Genomic DNA, 12648 nt, shown 5'->3' on the forward strand with positions numbered 1-12648 from the left:
GAATACGGCATGAAGAACAGAATGGTAGATAATACGGAGTCCAATAACGGCTATTGCAAACAAAGCTTTCCGGCTTGGACGATTCATTAACAACAAACCCTCACTCTTAGTACTTGGACAGTAAATGATGCTACAAACAGAGATGGAAATTTGTTTCTTAAGTTAGTAGTAGAGTATTTAGAATCAAACACTATACTGTGAGAAATGTAGTAAAGATAAAACCAAGAGCAGACACAGAATAATTGGATAAAATGAAGAAACCAAAGCTTACAATTTTCAAAAATCATAAGCCTATTTAGAATCCTCATTCCTCAAGATAAACAATTGCTTATAGACACCAGACAAATCAGCCCATTCTCACAGATTATAGAATGAAAAACAGACATAAACAGAATCAGCTCAAAAATGCATTTTCAATCAAATAAAATGCTGAAACTAAGTTATCATTCCACCATACTGCTCAAAAAGGCAGCTCCAATTATCGATGTGCCATTAACGGCCAGCCTATTATTACTGTGAAATTCTAAATCTCTCACAAATGTTGGTACATTAGTTGTGCCTATTATTTATCTTCCTTGGATTACACAAATTAGAAAATAAGGAAAATATGGATAGATGTCCAGACACACTTGAAGTTCCGATTTGGCAAAAATGTCATGAAGAATTCCCAAGAAATGAAATGAAATACAGGCATCTAGGCAATCCTTCATCCAAACAGTTCCATCCTTGTTCCACCAAATCACTTGCTTATATCAGTTCTGAACAAGCATATAAGGAAAAACAAGAAGCAACAACTAAACACAAGATACATAAGCTGAAAAGTTTCGGGAAAAAGGAAAATAAAAAACTATGTTTAAAATTTAAATGTAGAGAACATATCACTCCTGCAATATACTTCTATTAGAAAGGACTCAACCCTATAAGACTTGGACTTCTAAGTGAATTTGAAACACACTTTCCTAGTATTATACAATCAAGATTTTCAGAGGACTAGAGTTGCAACTAGCCAAATTGATATACATGCATCTAAGGAAACATTGTTGTACCCGTTCAGAAAAATACTAAACAATTACCATTTTCCTAAATATGAAACATCATATAAGTGAAAACGGTCATACAAATAAGGATAATTGTTACATAAGCTTCTTCTTAACGAACATGAAACTCACCTTCATTGTTTTGACTAAGGAACCAGAATAGTTAGAAGAAAACACAAGGCTCAAGCTCAACTAAACCAGTGGTTCCTAAAATAATTATCTAATCTGTAATCATGCATCAGCAAAGATTGGAGCATATCTAACTCCTCTTCTTTATACAAGGGTTACTATAATAAACACAGCCAGAGGTTTAACTACATTAGCATCGTAACAGGTTCAAGAATCCAAGGTTTTCGAAAAATTGCAAGATTCTCTCTTCTCGTGGCTTACAATTTGAAGTTACAAACACTACAAAGCAAAATATATTCCTAGGTATTTGCCCATCTTACTCAGCTAAGATCAGCAGTGGCAATAATACTCACACAGATAAAACTCAAATTCACCACAACATCATTATCAACCGAAAGTTATCCAGTCTGTAATGATGCATCAGCAGAGATTGGAGGGTGTCCAACTCCTCTTCTTTGTGCCAAGGTTACCATAAAAAACACAATCAGAGGTTAAACTACATTAGCATCCTAACAGGTTTCAGAATCCAAGGTTTTCGTAAAATTGCAAGATTATCTCTTCTCACGGCTAGCTGTTCAAAGCTACAAACACTAACAAATCCAAATATGTTCCTAGGTATTTTCCCATCTTACTCAGCTAAGATCAGCAGCAATGCTCAATTGCTAAAACTCAAATTTACCCCCAAATCATTCACATTTTACACACACAACACATATACACACACAGAGAGACATCATTAAAGGATACACCAAGTACAATCCATGCGCGAAAGCTCCTGCCAAGGCTACGGTGAACAATCGATCCCTCAAAACCGGTTTATGCCGGAGTGAAATACGAACTGCAGCCAATCAACCAAGAGTTAGGGGAAATTACGTCGATTGATTTGTACGGCGCCAAAATACACACAACAACGGGAGAAAATTGACTTACTGAGAGGAAGAACAGGGGCGTAGATCAGAGGAACTAGAAGTTTGAACTGAGGACCTTTCTGTGGCCTTCTGACGACGTCGCTTCATAGATGAATTACGGGGTTCAACTGAATGCGTATTAAATTGAACGAAATGTAATTGGAGGGGAGATGCAAACTTACTTGGGGCTCGGATCAGACGGCGGCGGAGCCATAACTACCTCTGGCAGGCCGTGATTTGGTATCGGAGGTGTGATCGGCGGCGACTATGACTCGGTTTAATGGAAAATTAGTTTCAATTATTTCTTCTTTTCAATTCACTGAGTTTTGTTTTGTTAAAATTACTACTACTAGTATATGAGAAAAAATAGTGTAAAAATATTATTCAGACTATTATAAACCTTTAAAAAAAATACGTGATGTAAATAAAAGAGAGGTTAATATTTTTACTACTCTGTATCATTTGTTTTCTTTCATATTTATTTATTCAATTTTAATTTAATTTCTTTAAATTTATTGAATTTTACAATTACTGTTATTCACTAAGATTTACTATGCCCAATTATAATTTATAACTACTTTTGTAATTTAATTTAAAAAATTATTAATATATAATTACATTTATTAATCAAAAGTTGGGGTGTGTAATTATTGTGTAATACTGCCTCTATCCCATAATAACAGTCACATTTTGTCATTTCGTCTATTCCCCAGTAAGAGTTTTATTTCACTTTTACCATAAGTGATAAGTAGGTCTCATGTTTTACTAACTCAATTTACTCACATTTTATTATAAAAAATTACTCTCATATTCTACTAACATTTCAAATCTTCTACTTTTTTATTTCTTAAAACTCGTGTTACACCAAATATGACTTCTACCTATTGTTGGGCGGAGGTCGGAGGGAGTAAGAGCATTCGCATCGCCATCTTGATGCGGGCTCGGACTCGTCTCGGCGAGACGAGCCAGCATCGAGATAGCGATGCAGCCCTCCCGTCGCGTGTCCCTCCGCCTCGATGAAGCTGGCGAGCTCTGGCGCGAGGCGTGACGCTCACTCGTCGGCCCGCGAGTGGGCGTGGTCATGCTGACGCAATAAATATTTTTTAAAAAAATCGATTTTCTGAAAAAAAAAATTAAATTAAAATTTTAAAACGGTAATATTACCGTTTGAATTTAAATTTTTTTATTATCTTTTTCTTTTTTTATTCTATAAATAATCATATTACCTCTTTCATTTTACACACAAACACACTATCTCTCATCTTTTTTTCTTCTCCGCATTATCATATCATCTCTCTTTCCTCTCCAATTTCTACAAAAATGTTCGGTGACAGAAACTCTGGGGGCGAGGGCGGCTACGACTTGAACGCGTTTGTCGGCTGTGGGCATGTACAATGTTTTGGGTGCTTTCGGTTCCAGTTCGTCCCCGGGCACCCAAGGCTCATTGACGTCAGCGTACCAAACACCATCTTTTCCAATTGATGCATACTATCGTTCCTCCGACCCGATGTATGGGCAAGCGCAGAGATTATCCCAAATTAGGAAGATTATTCCGGAGGAACACACTCCGGAAAACCTTCCGACCGGAGCTAGAAGAGGAGGAGGCGGAGGAGGACGAGCCATAAGAGGAGGAGGATGAGGTGGTGGAAGCTCCGCCAGTCGCGGATCCGGAAACGAGGAGGAAGAGGAGAAGGACGAAGCGGCGGAGAACGTAGCCTGTCATCCATACAGCTCCGCGGAGACGATGGCTCTGTTCGACGCTTGGATTAGCACGTCGTACGATCTCATCGTCGCGAATCAACAATCCTGCAAGTGTTTTTGGGATAAGGTCACCGACGTATACAACGAGCAAAAGCCGAAGGGGACCTTCAGCGGCAACATGAAGATGCTTCGCAGTCAATTTGAGCGAGCCGACAAAGATATCAAAATATTTTGTGGGATCTACAAGCATGAAGCAGAGAATTACCAAAACGGAGCCAGTGGAGCCGACATTCTAAGAGCGGCTTTGCAAGTCTTTAAAGCCGACACCGGCAAAGATTTCAAATTTGCCGATGTTTGGCAGTCGGTCAAAGAGCTTGATAGGTGGGCTGGCGGTATCCAGTCCAGCACGGGCTCGGGCTCGAATCGCACGAAGCACACGGTGGGTGGCCAATACTCGTCTAGTGAGAGCGGGGAAGGCAACGCCTCACAAGAGGTTGAGTTCCCGACATTCGATGCAGGGGGCTCCTCCGGTACACGACGGTGGCTGCAAGGGAACAAGGCGGCGAAGGCGGCTAGAGCTCGCGCAGGGAGGGACAGAGGCGAATCAAGCTAGGAGGGCCCCCAAGGCACGCCACCGCCCTCCCTAATGTCCATGTACTTCACCGCCACGATGGCTGACACTTCCCGCATGACGCCTGATCAATATCGGGCCCATTTTGCCAGGATTGCGTATCTGGCAAGACAACTTGGTATTCCGCCTTAAACGGGTGAACCGCCACTACCTTTGGGGGATGATTCGCCGGCAGAGTAGTTTTTATAATTTAAGTGTGCAATTTTTAATTTCTAGTATTTTAAATTATGTCTTTTTATTTTTTTAAAGATTTTAATTATGTGTTTTTTTATTTTTTTAGGATTTTAAATTGTAATTTTCTTTTATTTAATGAAGTGTATTTTTATTAATTGAATTTGTTGGAAATAAAAATAAAAATGAAATTGAATGAGTAGTTAAGGGATGATATAGTTAAGAGATGGAAGATTGCAGGTGCTGGTGCTGTCTCTTAGTTAAAAGATAGGGTAAAAAGTACAGTGGGGCTCATGAATAGTTAAAGGATGAGACGGTATTGAGACACGTGGATGGCCTAATGAAATATATTTTACTCTTATAAAAAATTACTGAAACGCATAAGTTTGATCATAACGAATGATATCTAGACTTTCTGCATGATAGTGTATCATGAATTTTTGATTTATTTGCATATCTCCTTTGAGCGGTTATTATTTAATTTGATTTTTATATCTAAAGCAAAAGACTAAAAGCAAACTCCTAATAATTAAATAGTAGGATCTCTATACTACACAAGGCACGTATTGTGAGCTTCCTTCCTTATCAAACAATTCCATTTCCCTTAATTGGGTGTTCTTATTTTCTCCACTTTGAAAATCTCTGCATTGCTGTGAAGCATTTGCGTAGATAACACAAAATCTAATCTGTGAAAAAAAGTAGAATGGCGGAATCTTTTGCAAATGTGTTTCTGGAAATCCTTCGTGAATTGCTGGTTGAAGAAACTAAGTTTTTGCTTAGTGTGGGAGGTGACGTCGACAAAGTCGAAGGAGATTTGAGAAGTATGCATGCCTTACTGATCAAAGCAGATAGAGACAAACGTGATTCTCCAACTCTAAAGCTTTACACATCCCAACTCAAAGATCTCGCTTTCAAAGCTGAGAATCTGCTCGAAACGTATGCGGTTGAAGTTCAATCCAAAAGGGAAGGGTGGAAGAGTCTCAAGGATAAACTCCAAAGGTACATTTGCATCATTTGCGAGTGCTACAGCGTCCACCAGGTCGGGAACGAGGCTCGCGACATAATATCCACCTTAGCCGACCTCACTAGCAAGTTAGAGTCAGAGCTGGGACAAGAATGCTCATCTCTCATGAAGCAGGACGATGAGCGGAATCGTCTGCTGAGACAGACGTATGCGCATGAGGTTGAGCCTCATTTCGTGGGCATGGAGAGAGACATCGAGCTTTTGGTCTCCATGGTGAAGGATGTGAAACGGCCCCGAGTAGTGAAGATATATGGGATGGGCGGTCTGGGAAAAACTACTCTCGCTAGAAAGGTTTACAACCACAGAGACCTCCAGTCTTATGCTCGGGCTTGGGTTTGCATCACCCAACAGTTTCAACCTAAGCCGGTTTTCGTCAATATGTTGAAACAACTCTGCAGCAGCAATGTAAAGATTGATGGCTTGGATGTTGATGATTTGGTGAGGAGAATTCATGGTTTATTGGGAGGGAGGGAATGTCTGATTGTGATAGATGATATATGGGAAGATGTTCATTGGGAAATCATAAAGAATGCATTGCCGGTTGATTGTAATGTGATTCTCACCACTCGATCTGGGAATATTGCTAATCAACAATCCGAACCTCACAAGCTTAAATTTCTCACAGAAGATGAAGGATGGGCTTTACTTCAAAAAGTAGCAGACTTCTCTCCAGGTTAGTTGATGAATTGTAGCTTGTAAGGCTACTTCCGACCAGAAAATAACTTGTAATACTAAATCTTATTAGTATTATTTTGTTAACTCTAAGAATAAATAAAGTACATGTATCTTATTATGTTGTATATTGTGGCAGTTGATGAAGATTTAAAATTATTTGAACATATTGGAAGAGAAATTGTATCAAAGTGCGAAGGGTTACCATTATCAATTTGTGTTATTGGAGGGATTTTGCATCAAAAAGAGCACACTTTACTAGAATGGAAAAAGGTTAATATGAACATGGAATCATATCTAAGGCATGGAGAAGGTGTTGAAGAATATAGAAGGGTAAAACAAGTGCTGGAGTTGAGCTATGATGCTCTTCCTTATTACTTGAAACCATGCTTTCTCTACTTAGCATGTTTTCCCGAGGATCACAAGATTGATACTGAGAGATTGTATTTATTGTGGATGGCGGAAGGCTTCATTTCATACCAAGATAAAGGGCCGAACGAGACTCTCAAAGATGTAGCTCAAAGATATCTAACTGAGCTTGCTATGAGGTGTATGGTTCAACTGCACAAGAGTCAAGTGTACAGCACTCTACATAAGAATTTTGATTCGTGCGGGCTGCATGATTTGATGCATGATCTCTGCTCTTCGAAAGCTGAAGAAGAAAAGTTTGTGAAGCGCATTGATGCTTCCAAATATCTGTGTGGCATTCCTTCACCGAGGTTAGCACTACCTCCATCCGTTCGCAATTCCATAAGCAGATTAGCCATAAATTATGACCTCGAGAAGAGTGCATCAAGCATAAATGGGCTAGAGGAACTTAATCATCTTAGATCCTTTATGCTTCTCCGAAAAGGCAGTTTTCTTGGTTCACAAATTGTCTTGAAAGAGAATTCGATTAACTTTGAGAAGTCGAAATGCTTGAGGATATTTGTGGTAGAAGGTTGCGAGTTTGAAGGGGGAATGTTACCGAGCAAGGTGAGCGAACTAATTCATTTAAGATACTTGAGTTTGATGTTGTCTAATGTGAGAGAGCTACCAAAATCTATATGCAGCATGACGTACTTGCAGATCTTAGATTTGCGCGTATCACCCTTGATTGTTCTCCGATTGCCAAATGTGATTTGGAAGATGAAAAGACTAAAGCATTTGTTTCTTAGTAGGAGAATAGAGTTGATTGGAGAGGAGAAACTAAGACTAGAAGGGCTAGAGGAGTTGGAGACATTAGAAAGCATCAGCAGTGAGACTACTTGCATTGAAGATATCCCCAAATTAGTCAGCCTGCAAAGTGTATATGTTAGAGTTTATGATGTGGAGAGCCTGTCAATTGTGTTGAGCAACAAAAATAGCCAACTACGTGAGACTCATCTCGTGGTTGAGTCATGTGATTTAAGTTCACAGAAAAATAGAGAGGTATTAAATGAAGGGTTGATGTCTCCTTCGTTGGTTACAATGTGGTTCTTCAAATGCAATATGAGTGGCAATTTTCCTTACTACAAACAAGGGATGTGTCAAAATTTGGTATATTTGGGACTTTTTGACTGCGAGGGTGTTGTAGAAGTGATGGGGATTGGAAAGTATCCCATGTTGCAAAGGCTCGAGTTGAGGAAAGTAGAGATGAGAGGAACATTGATTTTCCTTTCAAATTCATTCCCACAACTAAAGAAACTTTATCTTTCCGACATGCAAGATTTGAAGAAATGGGAAGTGGAAGAAAGAGCATTGTCCAAACTTACTTTCTTGTCGATCGATTCGTGTTGCAATTTGAAGAAGCTTCCGGATGGCTTGAGACTCATATCTACTCTTCAAGAGATAAAAATCAGGAGCATGTCAAGTGAATTCATGGAGAGAGTAAAAGAAGAAGATTATGCTCCATTTGTCAAGATTATGAGGTAACTAATTTGCAAGCATATGTATATTGGTATTTATCAATAATGATAAGATAATAGTAATTTAACTTTAGGGTATTCTATGCAATAAGGGTAAATTAGGGAATCAATCATTTTGTGGTTATGGAATAATCAAAGAAGCTGTGCATTTAAATAATGTGGTAGTGCAATATAGATCATGAACTCGATAAGTTGTCATAAGGCATCATACTTTTTAATCTTTATCACATTCACGTGTCATTTTCAGTGACATTCTCAACCCTTAAATATCTCAATAAATCTAAATAAAAAAAAGTTTTATATACCACGCGATTTAAATTATCTTTTCACCTATCATATAAATTAATTATAAGTAATTTTATAAATATTCAAACAAAATCTCAGTTACATATATTTAGGTGAAGGAATTTGCAAGAAGTTTTATGTGTGATACCATCATCCTAGAACATAATATAATGGACAAGATTCCTTTATTTCTAGTATTTTTTTCGTTTAGCACATTGATGTCTTGTCTCTTTTCTTTTATCTATGTATTCCATGTCAACATTAATTATTTTATTTTATTATTTTTACTTGTGCAAATCCCCATTACTTCTCTCTAACTCCCAGTATCCTCTTCATATTTTACTTTGCAGATCACCAACAAAAAACCTGATATTCTTCCCAGAATGAAGTTATTTCTTCCTGATTTCTGTTTTTCTCACTTCTGGCGAATCTCAATTTATTTATTCCAATGACTTGCTTCTCTCTTTGCAATTTTTTTCAAACTCAATTTGTATATTCCTTGTTTATCAACTCTGGCAATCCCCATGTAATTATCTTGTGATAAATATTATACTATCTTGTTGTATATAAAAAGTAATGGTTGATATTTCTAAGAAAAGTTATGCTGATGGAAATATATACTTCCTCTAAGTTACATCTATCAAAACTCTGCATCTGAAATTCTCTCTGTAATGAGACTTAACTAGTGATATGTGTTTTTTTCTCTGTTTGCGGTAGCTTTTGCCGATGTCATCAACATCATAGGTCAGTGTTTTCATTTCCGGGTTTTCTTTGTCTGGTTTTTCCCAAACGAGAGTAGAACCACATAGGGTCGGAATTATTAAAGCACATTATAAAAGACTATACATTAAACTATAATGAAATATTTTTAACTATAATGAAATCTGTTTAAATTACAATACGACACATATATGATCGTCATGACAAATTTAATCAAATCAATGAATTGCACTACAAAAACTAGATACTAGCTACAGGTATAATTTATTATGTAACTTAGTTAAGTGCTCTACTCTGTTTATTTTAAAGAGCACCTTTGTTTTTTTAGTGCTTGCTAAATCTCATTTTACCAAAATCAATCACTATTGAAAATTAGTGCCGGCGAGATTATGATGCAATAGCTTGTGCGCAATCTGGTCTCTCGCATGCACGGCCTCCGACGACCTGATCGGATCATCCGGTGCGATCAGATTGTCGAAGAGCTCGAACCTCAGCTCCGGCGCGATCCCCTCGTTCCTAACCTCGCAGCACGCAGCAAGCCCAGAGAACCACCGGCAAATCAAGCAGCTTCATCTCCATCCGCTTCCTCAGGCAGCTCCACCTCGCCTTCAGCCGCATGAACGCCTCCCTCGCCACCTCCTGCACCTCCCCGACCTTCTCGTTGAACGCGTGCTGCGTCCACGTCAGGTTCTGGTGGGCGTAGGGAACCAGTAGCCAGTCTGTCAGTGGAAAGGCTGAGTTCCCTACTACCCAAGTGTCTGCCAGCGCGCCCCCCAGGGCGCGCTGGCAAAGCACTGACTTTTGGAGCACGTGCTCGTCAGTCATTGAGCCTGGCCATCCGACGCATATGTCGATGAACACGCCGTTCGGTTCGACGACGCCCTGCAGCGTGACGGAGTACGTCGTCTTCTCGTTCCGCTCGGTGTGTCGCTTGTTGAAGTAGGCGGCGGCGCTCACTTTAGGCGCGATGATCGGGATGTGGGTGGTGTAGATGGCCCCGCCCACCCCGGGGATCCCGGACGCTGCCTCGAATCCGTCCCGGATGGTGACGGCCCGGGCCGGGTTGGGCCACTAGAGGAATTTCGGCATGAGGACGGCCCGGATGGCGGCGCAGAACTCGAGGATGAGCTTGTGGCAGGTGGAGACCCCAGGCCGAAGCGCCTGGACCTCCCGCAGGGCCTCCCCGGTCGCCAGGCGCCAGATGCACACGGCGACGCGCTGGCGCACGGGGATGGCCTGGCGGAGGGTGGTGTCCTTCTTGGTGACCGTGGCAGATCATGTCGAACGTGGCCCGGCCCATGCGGAAGGCCTTCCGGAACTCCTCGTCCGGGTAGTCCGGGCTGCTCACGTGCTCCCACCACGCCTTGGACCGGGTTTTCACCCACAGCCGCCGCTGCTGCTGACCAGCAGCGGCGGATGTGGACTCTTCCGGACCTCCGTTCAGCAGTGAATAGAGGTCCATTTCAGGATTGGGAGTCTGGTATTGGGTATTGGTGTTGAATGCCATGAATTTGTTGATCAAGATTTTGAAATTATTATATGTATATATACCATATGTGGATGTGTAGATAGTGTGTGAATGCGAGGGAGTGAGGTGGTCAAGGTGAAGATAGGGAAATGGACCTCGACGCGGGCGGCGGGTGCTGTCTATACGCTTCGATTTGATACGATGAATTCATTATCATAAGGAGGTCTGGTTTACGCAGTTGGGTTTTTAAGTTCGGGAAGGGGGGGAGCAATCTAGGGGTAATTCAGTAAATTACTAATGATGAGTATTATAACACTATAGCTGACTTTCGCTTTTAAATAAATTCTCCATCTAATAATAATTGTTTCTTAGAGCATCCACAGTGATGCGGACGATAGCGCGCCTGATGCATCAGGCGCGCTATCGTCCGCGCCCAACGCTTAGTGTGCAGACAATAGGGCATCGTCCGCCCACTATGGGCGATGCGGACGATACAACGCGTTTTAGTTTTTTTTTTTAATTCCAAAATTTTGTTATATAGATACTACAACTTCACTTTTCATTTGTAATTTTTCGATTAACTTTTAAACTCTCAAATTACGCTATAAAATGGATTCCGGTGGATACTCAATTTTTTGTAGGATAATCAATTTATTTTATTTCTAACCCGTGTAACTTTTTTTTTATAATCAATGAATTTTTTGCCGTTCTTAGTTAATCGTTGTGTTTTTTCTAAGTTTACATTTATATATTTGAAAACATTTAAATTAATTAACAAAACAATAGTAAAATGCTTAGGGCGCCCCACTGCAGGTGGAAGGGGAGGAGGATAAAATGCTGACGTGGCGATGCATAGGGCGGGCTTTATGGCGCCCCACTGTGAATGCTCTTAGGCCATCCGCAACCCTGTCTCTTATCCGTCCCTTAAAATACTATTCATGGGCCCCACTGTACTTTTTTACTCCATCTCTTAATTAAGGGACGGAACCTGCAACCCTTCATCTCTTATCCGTCCCTTAACCGTCTCTTAAATTACTATTCATTCAATTTCATTTTTTATTTTTATTTACAACCAAATTCAATTAATAAAAACACACTTGATTAAATAAAATAAAATTACAATATAAAATAAAACTAGAACTTAAAATTCAAAAAAAATAAAAAAACACATAATTAAAATCCTAAAAAATAAAAATTATATAATTTAAAATACAATTTTATAGAAAATAAAAAAAACTACTCCGCCGGCGAATCATCCCCCGAAGGCGGTGGAGGTGCACTGAAGCCACCTAGAGGCGGAATACCAAGTTGTCTTACCATAAACACAATTCCGGCAAGATAGGCTTGGTATTGGGGAGGCGTCATGCAGGAAGTGTCTGCCATTGTAGCGGTCATGTACATGGACATTAGGGAGTTCGAGGGTGCCCCCGAGCCCGCCTGGCTTGATTCGGCTCGGCCCCTCCTCCCTCTAGCCGCCTTCGCCGCATTTCTCCCTTGCGGCCGACGACGCCCACGGGAGGACCCCCGGCATCGTCTGCCGTGCCCTCAACCTCCTGCGAGGCAAACTCTTGTGCGGCGTTGCTCAAACCGCCCTCACTAGAAGAGTATTGGCCACCCGTCGTGTGCTTCGTGCGCTTCGAGGTCGAGTCCGAGCTGGACTGGACACCGCCGGCCCACCTTTCCTCGTATTTGACGACCTCCCAAACATCGACATGTCTGAATTGTTTGGCGGTGTCGTCGAAGTAGACTCGCAAAGCCGACCTCAGAAGTCGATTAGTAGAAGTCGACTTCTGATCGTACGAGATGCTGATCCAGGCGTTGTACAGAGCCATCGTGTCCTTGCGGCTGTACGGATGACGGCCTACATCCTCCTTCTCCTCCTCGGCCGCCTCCTCATCTTCCTCCACGACGTCGAATGTCCTGGAGCTTCCACCGCCTCGTCCTCCTTCCGGATTGGGTTCATCCGGATAATCCTCCATAATTTGGGATAATCCCTCCGAATACCTCGGGGTGGAG

General features: G+C 41.0%; 1 protein-coding gene and 1 pseudogene across 1 annotated transcript; one reads left to right on the top strand and one right to left on the bottom strand.

Moving 5' to 3' along the window:
• Positions 1 to 5280: 5280 nt before the first annotated feature.
• LOC121797072 (putative disease resistance protein At1g50180) lies at positions 5281 to 8896 on the top strand. The gene is made up of 3 exons (XM_042195808.1): positions 5281 to 6274; positions 6413 to 8162; positions 8795 to 8896. The coding sequence occupies exons 1-3, from the start codon at positions 5281 to 5283 to the stop codon at positions 8829 to 8831; spliced, it is 2781 nt and encodes a 926-aa protein (XP_042051742.1). The 3' UTR covers positions 8832 to 8896.
• Positions 8897 to 9526: 630 nt separating this feature from the next.
• Positions 9527 to 10671, bottom strand: LOC121797073 (annotated as a pseudogene).
• Between the last annotated feature and the right edge of the window lie 1977 nt (positions 10672 to 12648).

The sequence above is a fragment of the Salvia splendens genome, chromosome 3 (genome assembly GCF_004379255.2).
Source record: "Salvia splendens isolate huo1 chromosome 3, SspV2, whole genome shotgun sequence".
NCBI classification, from domain to species: Eukaryota; Viridiplantae; Streptophyta; class Magnoliopsida; order Lamiales; family Lamiaceae; genus Salvia; species Salvia splendens.

What these genes read in the sequence shown, in the direction of transcription:
- LOC121797072 (XM_042195808.1), top strand. Translation starts at nt 5,281, where the DNA reads ATGGCGGAATCTTTTGCAAATGTGTTTCTGGAAATCCTTCGTGAATTG. An exon ending in AGTAGCAGACTTCTCTCCAG is followed by an intron (nt 6,275 to 6,412) that starts GTTAGTTGATGA and finishes ATATTGTGGCAG; the next exon opens with TTGATGAAGATTTAAAATTA. An exon ending in CCATTTGTCAAGATTATGAG is followed by an intron (nt 8,163 to 8,794) that starts GTAACTAATTTG and finishes TTTACTTTGCAG; the next exon opens with ATCACCAACAAAAAACCTGA.